This window comes from Armigeres subalbatus, chromosome 3 (assembly GCF_024139115.2).
Source record: "Armigeres subalbatus isolate Guangzhou_Male chromosome 3, GZ_Asu_2, whole genome shotgun sequence".
NCBI lineage: Eukaryota > Metazoa > Arthropoda > Insecta > Diptera > Culicidae > Armigeres > Armigeres subalbatus.
Window position 1 is genome coordinate 195,622,633 of NC_085141.1, and position 23,060 is coordinate 195,645,692.

A 23,060-nucleotide genomic window follows, 5' to 3' on the forward strand; every position below is an offset into this window, starting at 1 on the left:
GAGTCGTATTTGGGAACATCCATAAATTATGTAACGTTTAGAGAAAAGGGGGGTTGCAGGAAGTACAATTCAAAATTTGTTGATGGTTCATACAAAAAGTGTGACATAGAAAGAATTTGAATTTGTTATTTTTTTGTGTTACGTAATTATTGATTTTTCTTTATTTCTTTAATGTTGTTTGTGATTATTGGTTTAACATGCCGCCTCCCTCCCTCATTTTGTCAAACAAACCTTAAAAAGTGTAATATCGTCCAAACGTTGAACAATTTGTATAAAAATATAGGGGAAGTGAACCGGTTTTGGCCAACTTAGTGCCTAATTTGGCCAACCCTGAAAAATACATATTTTTCAAAAATAATCGATCAGTTGAAAGCAGCGTTAAAGCGTTAGGGATATATCTCTTGTTGGAACTAATAAAACCCTTGCGAATTTCTTTATTTTTGGAGTTTTTCGCAAAATTGGCCAAATTAGGAACATGGCCAAAACCGGTACAGTTCCCCTATAAAGAGCATCAGAACATCCTGCAGAATTGATCTAAGCGGAATGTTCTACCGAATGCAATAAACTCATAGAAGGCAAATTCAATGCAAGAGAAATTTTTCTACAATTCCCCAAAATTGATATGCATAAGCAGGCGGTGATAAAATCGGGAGAAATGAAAGACTTTTTGTTATTATGTAACATTTAACAGTTTGATTTATTTTTGACACAGATCCATGCATTTAATTGAATGCTAATAACACTGTAATATTATATTTACTTCACACCACCAAGTGTGATACATCAGTAGCATATGTAGGCATGTATCTTGGAGGTGGTTTGTATATTTGATCGTTGTTACGACGGTTGCGTGCTATTTCAAGATCCCCCGGCCAAGCTCTCTCCGGTGCTCGTGACAAAGGATTGAGCTTTGGATTTCGGTTCTTGTCTACAGCTTGGCTGATGGATTTCGAAACGGAATTCAACCCTACATTGTATTGCCGTTGCATGGCTAGAGATGCACGCAAAGTCTTCCGTTTCTGAAAACAATAAATAGAAATTGTAGATCGATAGAAGGTCGAAGTAGTCACTTATCAGCAGTGCATTTCATTTTGATAAAATATCAATTTATATTCTCAATCCCTTGATTGTCAAAAGACCAATGGGACAAAAGGAATTGATATTGGTCCGGCCTCAATACAAAAACGTATTGCCAGGAATGTCTGGTACATTGGAATGCATACCTCTATAGTTCCTCTCCACTTGTCTGCAGCGTAGCGAGCTATTTCCAGCTTTTTCTGTTTCTTGATTTGATGTTTTTTGTAGATGACTTCTATAATAATCAATCCAATTCCACCAACAATTCCTGCACCGACTAGGATGAAAACGCCTGCCATGTTCTTCAAACCCAATGTGTTGGGAGTTTTCTCGAATTGTTCACATTGTTGAATGTTGCCGTGGAATATCCATTCCTTGTCAAGCGATTCCATGAATCCACTCTCATGAAAATCCAATATTGCCAATGTTACCGCATCTGTCCATGGTGATCCTTTCTGTAGACCAATACCGTAGCCACTTCGGCCAAACAGTTCTCCGGCAGTAACCAACTCGCAGTCTTTAGCTGCCTCGTATTCTAAGCGAGAGGAATCCCAGATGAATGCCATTAGCTTTCTGAAACGGAACTTGTTGATTACAATTTGCAATGCGTGAAGGCTCATACAATACCCGTCTTTGACGTCCTGGATGGCCTGTTCGGCTGTGTCGTAATTATTTGCTTCCATCGTTCGGTACATGTTCGATAGCTCAACTTGTCTGCGAAAGTACATATCTACAGCAGATCCCTTAACAGTTGCGCATGTTAAATTTTCCATAGTATTGCGAAGTCGTGCATCGTTGATTCCAGACAATTTAGTTTTCGGTCGCTCCAACACGAGAAACGCAGCAAGATTGGCAGTGTACGATGCTACAATTATCATGGCGAATCCTGCCCACACCATACCTGGAAACATGGATTCACGAAGCGTTATGAATGAGATATGTAACGTTGATGGCATGAAATCAGCAACAGTGAGATGTCGGTTCGTCGGTGGTATTAGTCTATAGCTATCTTACCTAATACTCGTGCTGAAAAGCTGCGTGGCGTTCCTTCTCCAATTCCACTGTTCAGCAGCACTCCCCACGCGAACCAGATGGCGGAACTCAAGTTTAGGGCGTCTTCTTCGGTTCCATCGTTGGTAGTTAGCTTAAATCGCCCAAATGGCGAGAATCTATCCAACAGATATAAAACCAATGCTACGACGTGCACAGACACCATAACCAATATCCACAAAGTATTACTAAAGGGTTGTAAGAAAGATACCTGGAATCACATATATTGGTTATTGTTATCCTGAAAGCTAATGTACAGTGTTTAAGGCATTTTAAGTTCTGATTCGCGTGTAGATTCCGGTACGTAAGGGTTTATTCACAAATTACATTACGCTAAAATTGACCATTTTCAACCCCCACCCACCCCCTCGTAACGTATTTTGTATGGAAGGGTTCTGAAAATTATATGAGCCATAACGCTCTGACGAATGCCCACCCACCCCCTAAAGCGTTATGTAATTTGTGAATGAGCCCTAATCATCTAATTTCTCTCAGATCTTCACTCCTACCTCTAATACACCATGTAGTTAGAATAAGAATACGAAAGTTGAACAAACATCGATTAATTATCGGAGATCTCAATGATATGGTTGATCTACATGTCTCAACCTATAAAGGTCTTAGATTAGATACCCTAATACATTGTGACATCGGGATGAATTTGTATATTGCTATATTTTATGCTTTAAATGACAGGTATCGTAGTCTAGTAGCTATACCGCTCGTCTCTTTTCTACTTTGTATCTTAATCTTAGTTCTTTCTAATTTTCACGTTCTAGCCATACACAAATTCATGCTTTGCTTCGCATCGAGAGCTCTCAGTTAATAACTGAGGTAGCGTGTCGAAAACATTTGAGATGAGCGTTGAATTGCGTCGACATAAAGATTGTAATGGATTGCAAGCTGATAGCCACACACAACAGAAGTCTAGAAGACCACAAGTATCTTACCAGAGTGCTGGATCGCGATGGTTTCTTTTCTAATATTGTAATGCCTTGATATTTGAAAGGCTTGGAGAATTCAATGAACTCCGCTCTCTCCGGATTGATTGTTAACGGTGCAACTATAAGATCTGCTCTCTCTACTACAAGCTCGCCAATTAGTCCGTTCCATTCCTTTTTGACGCTTGTTCCGATACCCGTTGTGTGGTTCTTAAGCTGGTAGTGTCCGAACTGTCCATCGGGTGATAAAGCTAGATCATATGTGAAGTTAATTCTTTGCGCTAATGCCTTCAACAGATCTATACAGTAGCCTTTGCAACAATAGTCCTTTTCTGTAATTATAAAAACCTAGATATACAGAGTCAATGTTATATGAAATGACTTATTACCATTTCCATCAGTGGAATTGAAATGTGGACAAACAATCTCATCGTCTTCGCAATCAATTTCATCATCCAATAATTTTCGCACATACACAAACGGTTTTTCTTCAATGGTAAGCACCTTCAAATGAGTTGGAATCATTATTCCTTCGGGTTTCTTTTCGGTGTTTCCCGGCCAAATTAACATGGTATCGTTAATTTTCAGCCTCATTCGTCCCTTTTCTTCGTCGTAGAAAAAACTTCCAACTTTGACGTTTTTCCGAGCTGATGACATAGTTGGTTGTTGAACATTTATAACCTCATATGCAGCATAGATTCTATCACCATTACTGTCGAAAGCAACCTAAAAATACAAAACAAATTTATGAGTAGTGCGGCGTTTATGCGTCATTCGGCATTTGTTCGTTTCGGACATCATTGTTAGAAATGTTAGAATATGCCTAAGGCCAAGGATGTTATCGATCATTTAGTAATCTGCGTTCGATCATTTAGTAGTTTGTCTATAACTAATTCCAGAAGCTAAATTTAAAAATGCGTTGTGTGGTGGATTTCTAGTGCAAAGGTTTATCTACAACTCTGCCTAACAGTTCATTGTATAATTTTCACTAATAAACGGAGCTATAGATCCAGTAGCAGTAACTTATACTAAATGATTGAAATTTTGCTTTCATTTAGTATAAGTTACTGCTACTAGCGCTATAGCTCTCTTATAAGTTAAATTCAAACATCGACCTGTTAGGCAGAGTTGTAGCAAAACCTTCGCACTAGAAGTCCACCATACAACACATTCTGAAATTTAGCTTCAAGAATGAGTTATTGACAAACTACTAAGTGATCGAACGCAGATTACCAAAACATCCTTGCCTAAAGCAGAGCCTCCTGCTCCACAATACTTATTAAAACATGCTCGTGGTATGGAGGGTATGTTTACCCCTGGCAAAATCTAGGGAATAATACTGGGAAGCGTAGCTTTTTTGATTACATCTGATCATCAACTTCCTCGAAATGTACCAAAACATTGCATGAATTCAACAGGGTAAGGAGAGCGTTGGATGATGGCTCATCATGACTGCGTCCGTTTGCGGAGACCTTTGACGGCGAATGTTAAAGAAGCTTTCGGGAAGGACGATCAACAACGGACCAGTTGTGTACTCTGCGACAAATCTTAGATAAATTCTGGGAATACAGCTTGCGGACTCATCATCTGTTTGTAGTTTTCAAGGCAGCGTACGACTCAATGAAATGGAACGAACTGTGGCATATAATGCTAGAACATGGATTTCCGGTAAAGCTTCTTAGGCAGATTAGTGCTATGCTGGATGGATCCAAATCAAGCGTCAGAATATCTGGCGAGGCATCCGATTGTTTCGTAACGTTAGATGCAGGGCGATGCGCTCTCTAATCGCATTTTTTTGATACTCGTCCGGGAACGCGGGAAGAAACTGCCGGGATACTCGCCAATATACCTAGATACGGATGTGCTTTGTGGAGGAATAATCGTGTTTGATAATTTATGATGACGCTCATATACTATCCTAAGTTCAGTGAATGCAAAGTCTTGTATATATTTTGTTTTATTCATAGTTTCCGCGTCCGATGGTCTCAATTTTACCAAAATCGGATCATTCTACGCAAAGTTATGCTGACTTGAACTTAGAGAAAATTTTGCTTATCTCAATCTGATTAATTTCAGTCAAAAAAGGGGTCTTTTAACCTTATCTCAACCTTTTTGTCTAACCCCTGTTACAGTACAGTACTACAGTACTACAGTAGTTTTTAAGAAAAGTGAATTTCTGAAGATTTCCAAATAATTGGATTTGCAATACAAAACAGTGAGCTTTCAACCGTGGTTTATATTAGTTGCGGTATCCGAAGTTCTCGTCCACGACGCGTATCCAATTTGCAGGACAAGCAAGTGCGCTTGACTCAAAACTATCCGTACATTTTTGGACAGTTTTCATTTTCTAATCTCTCTAATCGCATAAATTACGAGTTGTACCAACTGTACTAAAATGCAGACATCGGCAGGATGATAAAATGCTGCATATTACAGTTGGCTGGACATGTAGTGCGTATACCGGAAAATAGACCAGCAAAAGGTATGTTTAAAAGATAACCTGGAAGCGCACGTCGGCTCGCACTCGCTGGCTGTGTGCTATCGAGGAAAATGCGCGTGCGGCTGGCGGCCCAAGAACAAGCGACCAGGAATAAGACATTACATTCGTTTTTGCTTCGGACATACGACCATCATAGGTATAGGTAGGTAGACCGTCATTTAAAAATTCGTTTTAATGATCTTACGTGTCCTGTTTCTCCCTTTATGTGCCTCGTTTTCAAGTAGTTGAACATCCTTTTTCCTATAATTATATTCAAACATTAAACAAGTTTCACTTAAAATCCTACAAAGCTGACTGCTACCTGATTCCCAAACGGCACCTGTGTCATCACAATCCTTTGGTGCTTCAGTAATTGTTTCGTTATGTGTAATCATCTCCTTGATTGCTGATGCTAAAACATATATTGCATCCTTAAAAGGTAAATCACTTGGTTAGATAAAAGAGATTTGGGGTATTAAACACTACTCGCCTTTATATGTTCATTTTCACTGTTAGAATTATTGAGTTTCAAGCCAAGCACACCAATCGGTGTGTTATTCGCCTGAAGTGCCTGCTCCGTAACAATCCAAATATGCCCTGCCTCCGTCAAATTATTCTGTGCCGCATCTCGAAAGATGACATAGGAATCCTCAGTGCTATGAATATATGGTCAAATTATTATTTGTATGGTTTTGAAAGCTTTGAACATCTTACCTGGCGTACAACAAATATACCCTAGATTGTGCAGTTTTCATCTCCATTAAATTTTCAGTAAAGGTTTCAAGTTTGGGCTCGAATTCTATAATGCTTTCGACTGTAGCGCGAACATCTATGTCGTCATAGTTAGTTTGTGACGTCGTTTGGAATCTCCCGAGAATTGCTCGACCATCAGTGTCGGAGCTGTGTATGACGATGACCTTGAAAATAATCAAAAAAAAGTTTGAAGCATTGCAAAATAAAAAAAAAAATCCTTTGCTAGAGTGCGGCACAATTCAGACAACAATTAGATATACATATTTGCATGTTTGTAATCCTTTTCACAGTTTTTCATGTAGTGTCATGTAATTTACTAAAGAGGCTGTCCACAAACCACGTAGACCGAAATTTCACTTTTTCAAACCCCCCCGTCCCCCCTAGTAGACTTTCATAGATCAGGCCTGCCCAAACTTTTTCAAGCCATGGGCCATTTTTTAGAATTCACATTTGCTGGCGGGCCAGAAAATATTTTGTACATAACTTTTTAAATGTTTTCAAAATATTTTTTTTTTTCATTTTCTAGAAAAACTAAACACGATTTTATTACGTTCAAACAATCTTTTTTGTTTATTTTGTTTTCGTCGTTGCATTGAAACATTAAATTATTCTATTCACACCGTTTACCTAATGTAAAAAAATGGAAATTTCGTTACTTTACCAGCATATTGAACAGATTTGCATGAACTGTTTTCAACAGGATGAGAGAAATGTACCAGTTTTTAGCAAACCCACTGTGCCAATGTGCTTTTTGTTCAAGTTATTGAGATGTTTGACGATATCTGCTCGAAAATCCAATTCAATTATCTATTGAGAATCATTCAGCTCAGCTTATCTTGTAGAAATAGTGCCATTTTTTTTTTCAAAAAGAATAAAATCTCAAGCATAAAAATTCACAATAATACAGCAAGTTTTCGTATTCGGCTTTCATTTTCGTTGACATTATTCATAATTGGTGCCTATGTGATCGCTTTTCCTTGTTTAGAATTGTTACAACGCCATTGTTCTTTCCTGTCATTGTTGGTGCACCATCAGTCGTAAGGTCATTTAAGTTTTCCAAGGAGAAAAAAGTTCTTCTAGTTAGACAGGTCTTAACAGGTTTAGTTAGACAGGTCCTCAGGTTTCCTCGTTAGTTGTTCTTTGCATTGGGAATAAAGCTACCAATTTCTCTGTCATTCGAAAATGACCATGAAGAAAGCCACTTTTGCGTCAGTATTTTCGTCGTTTGTGAATATGAAGCTGGCAGCTTTCTCACGTCAAGTAGCTTTCAAATCTTCTGCGAATTCTTTTACTCTTCACCGTGTTCCGGAGGCTGTTTTCTTAGGACACGATGTCAAAAATCACCGAAATGCATTCCTTAATAAGTTCTCCGTCCTGGAAAGGTTTCATCCGTTTTGCCCAAATTTTACTAATAGCAAAACTGGCCTGTACTGCATTTTCTTTGTATTAGCTTGAGTAAAGAGAGCTTGTTGCTTCTATAATCCATTATACCAATAATTTGAATAAATAAATGGACATTCAAATTGAAACCTTTGAAATTCAATCAACTTTTGTTTCCTACCTTGGCCTTTTCAAATATAATATTTCATAGAATGCTTGAATTCAGATTTTATTCCTTCTATATAGCGAAACTTTCCAAATAAATCAAGCAAACCGGCCTTCCTTTTCCCAACGTGAACATAAACTACTTTGACTAATCTTTATTGGAAACGCGATGTCCCACATCAACATTTTGTGTCTTGGGGTTGCTTATGCAATCATTTCAAATTATGTAAAATATTTTTTTTCGGTTCAAATTCAAATTAATGGTTTTGCAGCGCGAACTTTGATTTAAAACTTACATATTAAATTATGAATAATAAAAATACTTTTGGAGCTAGATAGAAAAGCTGGCGGGCCGATTATGAGTTTATTTTTCTTACATGCCGCGGGCCACAAAACATGGCGCCGAGGGCCGCATCCGGCCCGCGGGCCGTACGTTGGGCAGCCCTGTCATAGATGTTTTCAAAACCCCTCCCTCCCCCTCATGATGTCTACGTAGACTTTACCAAATTTTACAAAACATCATATGTGATTGGAATAATATGGAAATCAACCACGTTTTAAGCAATTCAGCTTTTGAATTCCATTTCCATGTAAACATTACAACAAAATTCGAATTTCAAACTTAACAAAATCACACTGAAAAAAATCCAATAAAACAAAAATCAAATTTCAACGAAATCAAATTTAATCCACTGTCCATAACTCCTGAAATCAAATCTCAAAGCCAATTATGTAATTTAATTACTGTTGAATTCAATTTCTCCTCGAGGTGTGCTGTGCACCACCATCGCCGACATTTTTGCATCGGCGCGCCACTGATAAAATCTGTCACGCATCTGACCTATAATAATCTTGATAATCGATAATCTTGAAATACTCCAAAGAACTCTCAGTGATAATTCCGATGCTTTTCTTGAAAATTCCATGCAATATTCCGCTGTATAATCATCTGTTAAAATCCTAAAATTTTTCTTCAAAATTCCATATTCCCGTTAAAAAACCCGAGTAATTTTTCGTGAAAATTTAGAATTATTTCCCGATGTAATTTTTAGCTTAAACGGACATTCCGATATATTTCCCGTCGAAATTTAGAATGGTTTCCTACAATATTTTTCAATTTTTCTTGCAAATTTGGAGCAATTTCTCGAGGAAATTTAAATAAATCTTATGGGCATTTCAAAAAATATTTTCTGGATAATTTTCGGTGGAAATTTTGGAGAATTTTCAGTTCAACTTTTTGTGAACATCTCGGAAAAAAATCGAATAAATTTTCATAAAAATTAGAAAGGCTTTTTTTTGTGGAAAGTCAAACTGTTTTTGGTGGGAAATTCAAATAATTTCTCGTGGAAGTTTTCAACAATTTATTTAAAAATTTTGAAAATTTTCCATCGATAATTCCAAAGAATTTACATAGAACTGCCGAAGAAATTTACGAAGGAGAATTTTCCACGGGCATTTCGAATAATTTTGCTTATATTTGCAAAGAGTTCCTCGCGAAAATTCCGAAGAATTTCCAAAATTAGGCAAAAAATGTCGGGGACTTTCCAGAAAATCTCCATTGAATATTCTGAACGGTTTCTGGCGGAAATTTCGGAGAATTCCCTTTACAAGTTCCAAAGAATATCTTTTGGGCTTCCAAAGACTATTTCTTGGATATTCCAAAATGCTTCCTTTGTAAATTCCAAAAAAAATCCGTTGAAGTACGAAATAATTTCCATAGTTTGCAAAGTAGTTCCTGCCGAAAATCAAACGAAATTCTAGTAGAATCTGCAGTAAAATCCAAGTGAAGATTTAAAAAAAAATTCGAATGTTTTTATAGAATATTTTGGAGAATTTTCCAACACAGAAGAATTTCGTAATGAAATCCTAATCCTTGTACTTTAGTGAAATTCATTAAATTTTTAAGAAGAAATGCAAGAAATTATATCGGATCATCCTAAAAAAATCAAACAAGTGAACTTCGCACGAAGCTGCTGTATAAATCGCTTTAAAAAAAACGTAGACTTTTGGTATACCCCCCGTCCCCCTTCGTAGCCTATCGTAGACTTTATCGAAACCCCTCCCTCCCCCTCAAGAGTCTACGTGGTTTATGGACAGCCCCAAACTGCATTTCGTGGCTTCTCTAACGGTTGTCCGACATTTCGCGGTATAACATTCCGCGGTAAACCATTTCGCGGTATGTACAATTTTGCGGTAATCTGTTTCGCGGTTTACAATTTCTCGGTGCACCGTTTGTCGGTATCTAGACCCAGCATACTTTTTTATTGTATTTTATTAGGTGGACATTAAATTCTAAAGTAGTTTGCCATCCTTTCCTGCCAATTCTTTATTTTCTCTTCTTTATTATCGCTGCCTTCATTGCGTTTCCTTTCTATATATTCTCCTATTTCTATGTGTTCTATGTGTAATTAGTGTACGACGCATTAAATAATGCTAAGGGGTCGTACACTAATTACGTAAGCACTTATGGGGGGAGAGGGGTCCGCCTATTTCTCACGCTCCATATAAATAAAAAAAATATTTGTGTGGGAAAAATCTTACATGGTGTGGGGGGCGGGAATGGGGGTTTCAAAAAAACTCAGAAAAAATCCTAATGTAATTAGTGTTCGGCCCCTTATGTTATTTCAAAGCGACATACTTATACATTATTGTCAATGGCAATTAGTTGTGTGAACTTTATCATATGATAAAGCTCATCGTCTAAGTAGCCTATAAGGATATAATCTTTTGGTAGAAGGAAAATGTGATGTTTCGCCTTGTGTGGATGTTCGCATTTGCTCGCTATAAGGGAAAATGTGATGTTTTGCCCTTAAAAGTTTGCATTTGCCCGGTATAAGACGAAGTGTGTTGTTTCGCCTTCTTTAAATGTTCACATTTTCCCGGTATAGGGTGAAGTGTGTTGTTTTGCTTATTCTTAAATGTTCGCATTTGCTATGTATAAGGCAAAATGTGTTGTTTCTCCTTCTTTAAATGTTTGCAATTGCCCGGTAAAATATGTTTTGCTTCAAAATGTCAATATTTTGTAGAGAATTGAATTCATACAAGTCTTATGTAAGGTAACGTCCACAAATTACGTAACGCTTAGAGGGGGGGGGTCCAGTAAAGTGTGACAACCCATACAAAAATTTCAGACGTTTCATACAAAAAGTGTGACATAGGGGGGGGGGATCGACAATTCCCAAATTTTTGCGTTACGTAATTAATGGATCTTCCCTAAACTTAATGATTGTTCGTCTTACATAATTGTGTCGGTTTTGGGGCTTTATAAAGCTAAAGAACACATTATTGAACTACTGATAATATTACTAAAGCTAAACCTGCGAAATCGTATTGACCGTCAAATAGTTCACCGCGAAATAGTACTAACCGCGGAAAGGCATCCTGCGAAATAATACAAACCGCCAAATGTTATACTCTCTAACTATGTCAATGTTTCATATAAAAAATAATATTGTTCTTTTCTGGGTAAGTTGAAAGGCAACGATGGAAAGCCGGTATTCAATGCACATACCTTTGTGTATCCAAAATGACTCAACATTTCAAGCCACACATCCGCTTGGTGGTAGAAAGGTGGTACCGTTCTTAGGAAGGACACGTGGATATTTTTATCTGAAAATGCAGCATCTCGTGATGAAATACCTGAAAAATAAGGTAATATATTTTTTTATTCTTTTATTTTATCATGTGATGTTCTTACCAATTATTGGGATCTGGTAAAAACCGTTTGTATAACTAACAGCAGCAGGTGACAGGTCACCAGTCGGTTCATGAGATACTACGACAGCGTATACCTAAGAAGAGAATGTCTAAGTTCAATTAAGGCACTTACAAGTGGAAAAATCTAATTTATAGTTTTTAAAATTTAAATTATTCGTCCGAAAAGAAATTCTTGGGAACTTACAGAAATATAAATAATCTATAACACGCAAGTAGTCAGATCATGGTCAAGAATAGCTGCCGTACATTTGAGTGCTCGACAACGGACCAGCATGCAACATCCATTGGCACTGCCGAAAACTTTCCTTATTAATCGACTGAGGGTTGAATCGATTCCAACAAAATCAGAACTAATTGTAAATAAAATAAAAAGTAGATCGTTAGGAAAATAAGAATGAACGAAAGCTCACACGAGAATCTAAAACTAAAATTATTTTTGAATGTCCTAAGAATCAATCATTCTACGAAGACTTACTCGGCGGGAAATCAAATGTTTGCAAACATCCAAAGCAGTTTTTATGGGGTTTTTGTCGATTCTTATGGTTTTATCATAATAGGTAACACCTCTTGGCACATATGTTTGATCAAAGTTGAGATGCTGTAAAAATACGATCGATAGCAATTGTTTTTCATTTATGCATTTGTTTCATTACTTACAGCTATAACCAGGGAAAAGTGAGTCTCGCTGTCATTGTTACTCAATACTCCTCCTATGTTGAAAAACGATGGGTACTCCCCACCTGGTCTTTGTGCGCATACAGCGATGAAAAATACGTTGAGCAGTAGTAGCAACTTTTCCATTTTTCCGATTGCATAGGATCGAATCCTAAATTTAAATAGAGAAAAAAAAACAGTTTTCTGTTTGTATGAATGAGGTATTTTTTGTCTTCTTCAAAATCAATGTAGGGTAAGACGGTGTAATATGCCCCCTGAGGCAATACCTGTGAAAACTTTTTACACAGACAAACAGACGTAACAGTTTGAACATTTTTCAGAAAAATCCATCGCCCAACTCCTCTGCTACCATCTTGCGAGCATGTTGCACGAAACAATGTTTCGTATGACATTGTCACCAGAAGGCGCTGGAGTGAAATGTCAAACTCGAAGGATTACGACGCTAGCGCCTCTAGTTGTGAAACGCGCAATCGATCAAATTCAAATTGGTCGTTGAAGTCATGGTCGATGGAAATTTCTCTAGTGTTACGTCTGTTTGTCTGTGCTTTTTACTTCTCAACGCAATTTATGCAAACTTTGAGTTATTTGGTAGTCCAAAAAGTCGCAAATGCATTGCCTGTGAGTAGTCATATAAAAATATTACTGAGAATGTAATAAGGCAAGTAATAAGGCTTTTTTTAAATAGTTGTGAAAAAATGGATTTCAAAAGTGCCTGGGCAATACGCCCCACTGTAACTAAAGACGTTTCATAGTTCTTCATTAGTAGTTTATTTTTATCTATCGCATAATAAAAATGTTACAAATCCTTATGTGCTTCACATTAAAAAATCAACAAGTTTAGTCAAGTACGAGACACTGAAGAAGGCCTTACTGTTGAGGTCGAAATACGTATCTGCCAAGGTACAATTAAGTGGTGGAATCAAATGGGATTGTACAAACTCGTCTTATGACAAGTGAATCAACATAAGTCCATTTAAGCAGGTGTGAGCAACTGCTGCAGGCTCGCTGCGCTTGTGTCCAGTTGATAAGAGCATACCGTCATGCCTACACTGGGGCATTTTGACCAGTGAAACATATTTTCGAAAATCGTTACATTTTTAAAGATGGAAGCAATTTTATATCATATTAACCACTGAGAAAAGTTATTTTGTTGCCCAACTGAGTTGTCCAGTGCAAGTCTTGCGGACAGTATGCTAGCGTCGCTCCAGAATGTCTGGGGGCCATTTCCCCTATACAAGCCCAGTCCTAGTGTCTGCTGGGCTGAGACTCTACTAAACACAATGTCTGACACGCTGTGTTGAACTTAATCCTAGAATTAAAAAAACACATTATAAAGCTTTAAAAAAATGTCTGACACGACAAGCCTTCGGCGAGACAGGAGGTTTCCGCAGATCCAATAAGACGCCCATAACCCAATTGCTGTTTTCATCTCAGATCGAACCTAGAATCGAACTTGCCATATCCATGTCGAACGTGCCAAAATTAATGTTGGGAGAAACTCAAACTCTTAAATTTCATGAACGATTCAAATCAAGTGCAAGTCAAATCCCACCAGACTCGTGCCCTAAAGAATCGTTCAAGATTCAAATCGCGATTTGCATAATTGCATTGAATGAAATTTCTTCGCTCACTACAATGTCATAATGAATTCATGTGTAAACATGAAATACGCCTTTTTTAAATCATTTTTCAACGTTCTATGCACTATATGATGACATTGACCGGAAGATTAGATAAGCATCTCCCCCCCCCCCCCCTCCTGACACGAATGCACCTTTCTGGTGTAAAATGTCATTAATAAATAAACAAACAAACAAACCCCCCAAGTAAGTTGTGCAGACGGCAGGCTGTTGTCATAGGTAAATACCAGTTAGATCAAGGGCTATATTTGAATTATACTTTTTAGTACGCTATACTACGAATACTATTCTAATCTCTACTATCGTTTTATAAGGCCTTGGACGGATCAATAATCCATTAAAGGCTCTTTCTAAAATTACGTAACGCTAAATTTGGTGATTTTGGACCCCCACCCTCCCCCTCGTAACACTTTTTGTATGGAAGGTTTGATTTTGTTGTATGGATAGCAACGCTTGGCTTGACCCTCCCCCTCCCCCCTCAGCGTTACGTAATTTGTGAAAGGCCCCCAAGCTATTTATTGATCAGCCATTGCATTGTGTACTTCCATAAATCCGCCAGTTAGGAAATAATATAAGACTATTTTTTTTTAAAGCAAGCGATTCTCTACAGAACTCTGCAGAGACCCGAGCAAAGCCTGACGAATCTGATTTAAAAGCACTCAGGCGGAATGAAACCAGAGGTGGACAGGAACAGTTCTAAGGCCTCCGAACATGGATAATATTCACGATTTGAAAAATGATGTCATTATCACTACGTATGGGATAATGGATGGGTATTGCTAAGCTTATACAACACGGCAGACTCGACACGTTGTTCATGTCACGGAAGAGTGTCAAGCGAAGATAACATGCACTAGACATCCCAGAAGAGGCCGTAGGCTTCATGGTAGGCCGCGTACACGATGGCATTCTATCATCTATAGTGAGCATTACAACGTCGTATGTCCTATCCATCGTAGGATTCGTTTGGAGTCTCAAGGCTCGAATTCAGTCAGACAGTTTTCTGCAGGCCATAGACATCCCTATCTAACTCCCTTAGCCTAAAAATAGCCACCATGTCCCGGGCACAGTGCGCAGATAGACCGCTGTCAGTTGCATGAGATGTCAACAATCGACAACAACACCAATGATTGTAGCTTGATAATTAAAAATATCCACAACAATAAAAGAGCAGGATTTATGTTTAAATTCTGCTCATGCTTTTCACGGTGAAATAAAAGAAACACTGTTGTTCTCCATGTAAGTAAAATCAAAATTGATCATGTAGATAAGTTTTGAATCAATTATATTCATTAGTCATATTTAATGAATATTCCCGATTAAAGTTACATATTGAAGAAAGCTGAATTTGGATGTTTTATTATGTTAAGCTTTTTTAGATTTGACGTACGTTGCTCGGCGTTGGTGTTGGTGTTGGCTACGCTAAACATGAGCTCTTAGCATAGGCCTGGTTTTCTGCAACTGAGTAAGCACGAACGATGGAACGACTCTCAATGGATATAAGAACAGTGAGGAATTTTGAAGCGAAGATAATGGAACAAAAACTAGCCTACCAAAAAGCTATTGGAATGCATAATAGAACAAAGGATACTGAATGGTTTGCATGAGATGCCTGCAATAGTCATTGAGCATGGTACAAAACTAGACGCAACTGATCGTCGGGCAATTTCGGGATTTCTGAATATCGCCCCAATCATTGAAAAACAATCTGATCCTTTCTCACAAAAAGAAAGGTCGAACAATCCATAAGAATATTCTGTTTGGCAGCTAATATTGGCGAGAATGGTCAAAATGTGGCATTCCCAAAATAAATAAATAAAGACAGCTTCGATCAGCTACCAGTTCCGTCTCGGCAGTAGCAGGTGTGAATATTACTGCGTTTGATCCGACTTTATCGTCGACCCTTTATGCAGCGCAAGCTATCATAATTGTAATTCCGCAATTAGCAGCACGAAAGTTCTAAGCAATAAAATAAATAGGTAGCTCTCGGCATTTCGGTAATCCAGAAATGCAATATGATCGATCTGACAATTCGAAAGACTTTCTATGTATCCACCTAAACCAACATCCATACGACTATTGAATGATTACATATTCAAATACCATGTGTTTGGATCTCGACGGGATGCCTATTTTGCAAACGCCCACATAAATGACATGTTGAATTAATCCTAAAATTAAATTCAGGGAAATCGCGATTTTTGCGAGAGTGTAATTATAAATCCGCGATTTTCGCGACAATATTTGACGGAACCGCGATTTTCGCGACTGGAAGGGTAAATCCGCGACAAATCCGCGAAATTCGCGAAAAACGCGAAAATCGCGAAATCCGCGACTGTTGTAACAGTCCTGGCAATGTTTGATCATAATCAAATTTAATACAGATCGGATGATAATCAATTTATTTAAATGCGACCGACACACCGACGGACTGACATTTGCTCACATCGTCGTACTGAATCTTTAGGTAGGAGAGAACAGTGCAAAACGCTTCATTTTCATTCAAGGTTAACGATTTGCGATCTTTTAACCTTTCGTTCAATCCGTTGAAAAACAAATGCGTTCACCATTATTTCACATACAATTGAGTATTTTATACCACCATTCGGGCGTTTTACCCCGTGCCCATTTATAAAAGTCACAAAACCCTTGTTGTTTTGGATAAGTGATCACTGTAGCTGGTTTTGTAAATATTGCATCTGCACGTTGAAATGGTATTCTTGTTGATATTGTTAAAAACATCGAAAAAGCTTAAGGCGTGCAAATTGGGGTGTTCTCCCCTATACAGTCACTTTCAAAATTGAGCGTACAGTATGTATTAGTTGACTACATTCGAAAATTTCAAAGGAAATTAAATGGTTGGCTCGATTGTTTTTAATGCATTTCAATATTCATCCCTTCCTTCAATGTATGCGTACATAAAATTATTGAATTTTTTTCTCTAAAGTTTATTTATTTGAAAATAATCTCAAAATACGCCTATTAGATGTGACAAAATTGAGCGTACAGCAAACTTTTCTCTATAAAATTTCTAATTATAAACACGATCAATGTATTTTAATATTGTTTTTTCATGATTATATTTACAACAATAAACATCCGCTACTTAAACATTCAATGTTTTGAAATTAAACCATGTTTTGATCAAATAGGCGAACAAGTGAGAGGTAAGAACTTTGCTTTTTACCAATTCAATGCTGCTGGGCAAAATAGATGCTTTAATTTGTATGTTTCACCGGCATCGTCTCTTATATATGATAGATAATCGAAATCGAGCGAGACATAACATTAATTTGGGAAAATTCAGTCGGTAAATGATGGAAACAGATGTTAACATACAGAGAAAACGACAAATGTTAGGAATGACATAATTCAAATTTAGTATGTCTTTAACTTAAATTTGTTTAAAGCTCGATTATTGTCTCAGGTGTATCATTAAGAGTAATATTATTCACCCAAAAAAATCTGCACGTTCTTTCCACCTGAAAAAATACGTAGATTTTTTCCACCTGAAATTCACGTAACTTTTACCTGATTTTCCGATAGAAATTTCATTCTACGTGAAAATCAGGTAAGTTCTACCTGAGTTTTGGACAGAATTCACCGGACACGTAAGTTTCACCTGAATTTTCTGAAGCATTTGCAGCTACGTGTGCACGTAAAATGTACCTGGAAATTCAGGTGGAAACAACGTTTAGATTATTTGGAGTGTTGAATCCAATCATTCACAGTCAAATTCTAAAAGTACAAGGTGCATGTTAAGGTACCGAACAAAAAACAGCTTTTCAACCCCGTAGAGCACTTCTGATTGAATATTGAAAAGATAGCTTAAAATCGTAATTTCATAATTAAATTTGGATTAAATTCCACGGTCTGTTACCATAAGGGATACAATTGAATGATTTCCATGTGGCGAGTAAAATAAACTTTTTTTAAGAGTTCGGCAGCTTATTTAATGATATCTTGGTGAATTTAAATGATTCAACCAAATTTGTTCCTACGGACTGAGTCTTCAAATATAAAATGACATCTTATAATGTATCCGTGTGCTGCTCTTTTATTAATATTATTATTAATGAGTTTCCTGAGCTTATAAGCTACCTACACATCGACTTTTAAATAAAGTTATACTTAATTTGAAATATGCATTCCCAACATTTGTCGTTTTCTCTGTATGTTTATATCTGTTTTCATCATTTACCGACTGAATTTTCCCAAATTTATCGTATGTCTCGCTCGATTTCGATTATCTATCATATGTAAGACACGACGCTGGTGAAATCCACATCTTAAAGCATCTATTTTGCCCAGCAGCATTGATTTTTTAAATAGCATTGTTTATACATCTTACTTGTTCGCCATTTTGATTAAAACATGGTTTAATTTCAAAACATTGAATTTTTAAGTAGCGGATGTTTATTATTATAAATATAATCATGAAAAAACAATATTAAAATACATTAATCGTGTTTCCAATAAGAAATTTTATAGAGAAAAGCTCGCTGTACGCTCAATTTTGTCACATCTAATAGGCGCATTTTGAGATTATTTCCAAATAAATAAACTTTCGAGAAAAAATTTCAACCATTTTATGTACACATACATTGAAGGAAGGGATGAATGTTGAAATGCATTAAAAACAACCGAGCTGCAATTAAATTTCCTTTGGAATTTTCAAATATATTCATCTAATCCATGGTGTACGCTCAATTTTGAGAGTGACTGTATAACACTATGGGTTTCCGAGTCTTCTGTATAGCTTTTGGAATGAAATTATAGCCTTTCAGTGAAACTTTGTTGTACGAGCAAGTTAAATGTACAGTTATATAAGAAATATGTCAAGTACGTCTGCATGCAAAAAAATGACATTATTTAAATGCATTATTTTCCATATGGCGTTCTATTTATTTTTCGAAAGGGAAGGTTCAAAAGGTTGTATCTCACTGACATATGATCTTATTTGCAAAAAGCTCAAATAGTCAATTTTGTGACAATGGCTAACCATCATTTGTAACACAGAATATCTTTATCAGGGTGTTGCAGGATGGTTGCAGAATAAGCTAATTAAATCTTACACTCAGGAAAATTTGATCGTTCCGATGTATAATTTCAATCAGTTATTGTCCATCACCTCAAAGTGTTTCACAGAAATTGTGTTCCGTGTCCTAAAATGAACTAATTTCACATTTATTTTCACCTATTTCTCATATGAAAAATTGACTTTGCCGCACCCATTCCTGTATCGCAAGAATTAATTGAATCGAGAAGTGAACTATCCAAGAATTCATTATCTTCACAATTGTTTTGTTACTCAGCACTGCAGTCTTTTTACGATTTACAGAAAAAATGTTTTAGTTAATGATTCACAACATGAACAAACCTTTATCAATGATTAAATTATTGCACTCTGTCGATGCTTGCAAATTGTGGAATACTGAATAACATTGCTAGATAAGAGAAATCGGGCATGCGCATTTTGGGAAAATCAGTATTGAACATTTTGTACCGAAGTTGTTTGCAGTACTTGATGTTTTCCTTGACGTTATAGGCTATACAATTAGATATATAAATGTTTGTGTTTCATGGGCTCAGCAGAACCTCTCAAATACAATCTGTTATTAATCATTATTAAACATGTAGGTTCATTTGCTTCATATAAAATAGGTAAAGGTATTATGGTGAGTTAACCTAATTTGGTGTGAAATATGCAATACTTTTAGAATCAATGCATTCGATTTAGGACATTGATTATGTGTTGTAGCTAGACCAACTTTCGTCAAGGGTTCATTTTCGTCATAAGCAAGAAGTCAAAAAAGTTTTAATTGAGTCCATTAATCCATTAATTCCAATTAACACAAAATTTGGTCATTGTCAAACCCACCTCCCCACGATGTCAAACTTTTTATATGGAGCATCTAAAAATTTGGTATGGATTGTCATGTCACACTTTAGGAAAAAACCCTCCACTTTTAAGCGTTACTATTCTTTAGGATTTTAGGCATTCTTAATTTTAAATCATTTTTAACTTTCTCACGAGAAAGGCAAAGGAGAGATTACAATTTTTTATAAGTTTTATATTGGAGCTATGCGTCAATTTATCGGAATAGTAGCCTTATTGTTTCTCTTTGCTAGTTTGAAATTAGCATAAAAAACATGTTTTTGCCTTTCTCGTACAACAAAGTTGTACCGAAAGGCTATCGTTTCACTCCAAAATCGAACTTTTTATAGAAGTCTCGGAGACCCATGATGCTATATACCAATCGACATGTTTTTGCCTTTCTCGTACAACAAAGTTGTACCGAAAGGCTATCGTTTCACTCCAAAATCGAACTTTTTATAGAAGTCTCGGAGACCCATGATGCTATATACCAATCGACATGTTTTTGCCTTTCTCGTACAACAAAGTTGTACCGAAAGGCTATCGTTTCACTCCAAAATCGAACTTTTTATAGAAGTCTCGGAGACCCATGATGCTATATACCAATCGACTCAGCTCGTCGAGCTAAACAAATGTCTGTCTGTCCGAGTGTATGTGTGTGTGTGCACACGAAAACCGAAAAACATTAGCCACTTTTTCATATAGTAATTCTTAACCGATTTTCTCGCAACAAGTTGCATTCGATGGGGGACAAACCCTAGTTGATCACTATTGAATTTGATAACGATCGACCATTGCCTTTAAAAGTAATTAAGAAAATGGAATCGAACTATGTAAGCGCCATATAAGGTTGGTATCTTGGCTAAATGCGAGAAAGGCAGTGTCACCACTCGGTGATTTAGGTTGGGTTTTTATTAGTTCAGTTTGCTTATTTTTATAACAAATCCGTTACCTACTTAAGTTTCTGAATTCATTTTTCACCCGACTGATTTACTGTTATTTATGACAGAGCTCTGGTCCCCACAAGTCACTATCTCACGCTTCCACGGGTCGTCCGATGACAAAAGACCGCCAGCTAAGGGTTGTGTACTTAGCTGGTAGTGCAGCTTGGGCACTGTTGTCCTTCTGACATCAGCTAGAGTGAGAAGGTACGCGTCGAGCGTCTGTTCACCAGGATGTGCGGCTCAAACAGCGTCTGCCTGGTACCCAGCGGCTGATCAACGAAATGCTGTATCGCGTCAGCTATACCTAAGGTGGCAGCCCCACCAGCGCAATGTAGGTAACGCGACCCCGGTAAGGTAGCTTACTGAAGCCTCTCATATACCACGAAAAATAGAGATAGAAGAAAAAGAGAACGTTATTTTTGGCAACCGACCCGGCAACGAAATAAGGACTATGATTGGAAACTCGGTACCTGGAATGTCAGGACCCTAAATGAACCTGGACGAGTGAGCCTTCTGGCTCGCGAACTGCAGAAGGTTGGAGTGAACGTGGCCGCTATTCAAGAAGTCCGATGGCCCAGATCCGGAGAACGTGAATTCCGAGCCGTGGACCCCACGACCAACACTGCATTCAAGTATAACATCTATCACAGCGGCGGTGAAAAAGCAGAGCATGGAGTTGGTTTCGTAGTGATGGGCAAGCAGATGAAGCGAGTGATGCGTTGGAAACTCATAAGCGAACGAATCTGTGTGTTGAGGATACGGGGCAAATTCTTCAATTACAGCCTAATCAACGTTTACGCACCGATAAACGATAAATCCGACGACGTGAAGGACACGTTTTATGAATGTCTAGATAAAGCCTATGGAGAGTGCCCAAAGCATGACGTGAAAATTGTTATCGGAGACGCTAACGCTCAGGTCGGTAGAGAGGACTTTTTCCTTCCCATAATCGGTAGGGAGAGCCTTCACTCTGCTACCAATGACAACGGCCTACGGCTAGTAAATTTTGCTGCTGCCAGAAGGATGGCCATCAGTAGCACCTACTTTGCACGAAAGAACATCCGAAAGCACACCTGGAGACACCCAAATGGTGAAACTTGCAACCAGATAGACCATGTTTTCAGGTTTTCGTGAGGGCCGATCAACGACGGATCAAATGTTTACCCTGAGACAAATCCTTGATAAATTCCGGGAGTACAGCTTGCAGACACATCATCTGTTTATTGATTTCAAGGCGGCGTACGATTCAGTGAAACGGAATGAATTATGGCAAATTATGCTTGAACATGGTTTTCCGGCGAAACTGATATGGCTGATTCGTATACTGTTGGACGGATCGAAATCAAGTGTAAGGGTTGCGGATGAAATATCGACGTCATTTGTTACCTTAGATGGATTAAAGCAGGGTGATGCACTCTCGAACCTACTGTTCAATATAGCGCTCGAGGGAGCGATTAGGAGAGCTGGTGTGCAAAGAAGCGGTACCATTATCACAAAATCGCATATGCTCCTGGGATTTGCGGACGATATCGATATTATCGGAATTGATCGCCGTGCCGTGGAAGAGGCTTTTGCGCCTTTTAAGAGGGAGACAGCGAGGATTGGACTCACGATCAATACCAGCAAAACGAAGTACATGGTCGCTGGCAATCAACGTGGGTTCATTAGTGGTGGTGGTAGCGAAATAGTGCTGGATGGTGAAAAATTTGAAGTGGTAGAAGAATTTGTGTATCTTGGCACATTAGTGACGTGCGATAATGATCTTACCCGCGAGGTGAAAAGGCGTATTGCAGCTGCAAATAGGGCTTATTACGGACTTCGTAACCAGCTTAAGTCCCGTAGTCTGCAAACGAAAACAAAACTCGCGCTGTATACTACTCTGATTCTTCCGGTGGCTTTATACGGCCATGAGACATTGACGTTAAAGGAGGCTGATAGAGAGCTCTCAGGTGTTTGAGCGTAAGGTGCTGCGGACAATACTCGGCGGTAAACAGGAGAACGGTATCTGGCGGCGTCGCATGAATCACGAATTGTACCAGGTGTATAAAGGGCTGGATATTATTAAGCTTATACAACACGGCAGACTACGGTGGGCTGGTCACGTTGTTCGTATGCCGGAAGAACGTCAAGCGAAGATAATATTTAGTAGAGAACCCGGAAGAGGCCGCAGGCTTCGTGGAAGGCCGCGTACACGATGGCTTTTTGCAGTTGAAGAGGACCTGAGGGCGCTCAATGTTCAGGGCGACTGGAAGCGATTGGCCCAGGATCGAGTCCAGTGGAGAAGGATACTCCATTCGGCGTAGGTTCATCGAAGAGCTGTAGCCCATCAAGTATCAAGTAAGTATTAAGGGCTGGATATTA

At 38.0% G+C, this 23,060-nt stretch overlaps 1 protein-coding gene across 1 annotated transcript; it reads right to left on the reverse strand.

Moving 5' to 3' along the window:
- Window positions 1–672: 672 nt before the first annotated feature.
- LOC134224555 (glutamate [NMDA] receptor subunit 1) lies at window positions 673–19,228 on the reverse strand. The gene is made up of 15 exons (XM_062703943.1): window positions 19,075–19,228; window positions 12,220–12,388; window positions 12,038–12,160; window positions 11,543–11,636; window positions 11,357–11,484; window positions 6,262–6,464; window positions 6,038–6,203; window positions 5,870–5,978; window positions 5,753–5,808; window positions 3,458–3,794; window positions 3,078–3,400; window positions 2,092–2,338; window positions 1,705–1,978; window positions 1,224–1,650; window positions 673–1,019 (listed from the first exon to the last, which is right to left on the reverse strand). The coding sequence occupies exons 1-15, from the start codon at window positions 19,110–19,112 to the stop codon at window positions 762–764; spliced, it is 2,952 nt and encodes a 983-aa protein (XP_062559927.1). The 5' UTR covers window positions 19,113–19,228; the 3' UTR covers window positions 673–761.
- Window positions 19,229–23,060: the final 3,832 nt, after the last annotated feature.

Coding starts and splice junctions, on each gene's coding strand:
- LOC134224555 (XM_062703943.1), bottom strand. CDS start 19,112: ATGGGTGCGGCAAAGTCAATTTTTCATATGAGAAATAG. Junction 6,465..11,356: donor GTCATTTTGGATACACAAAG/GTATGTGCATTG, acceptor ATTATTTTCAAG/GTCATCGTCATACACAGCTC. Junction 2,339..3,077: donor CATCGCGATCCAGCACTCTG/GTAAGATACTTG, acceptor ATGTGATTCCAG/GTATCTTTCTTACAACCCTT.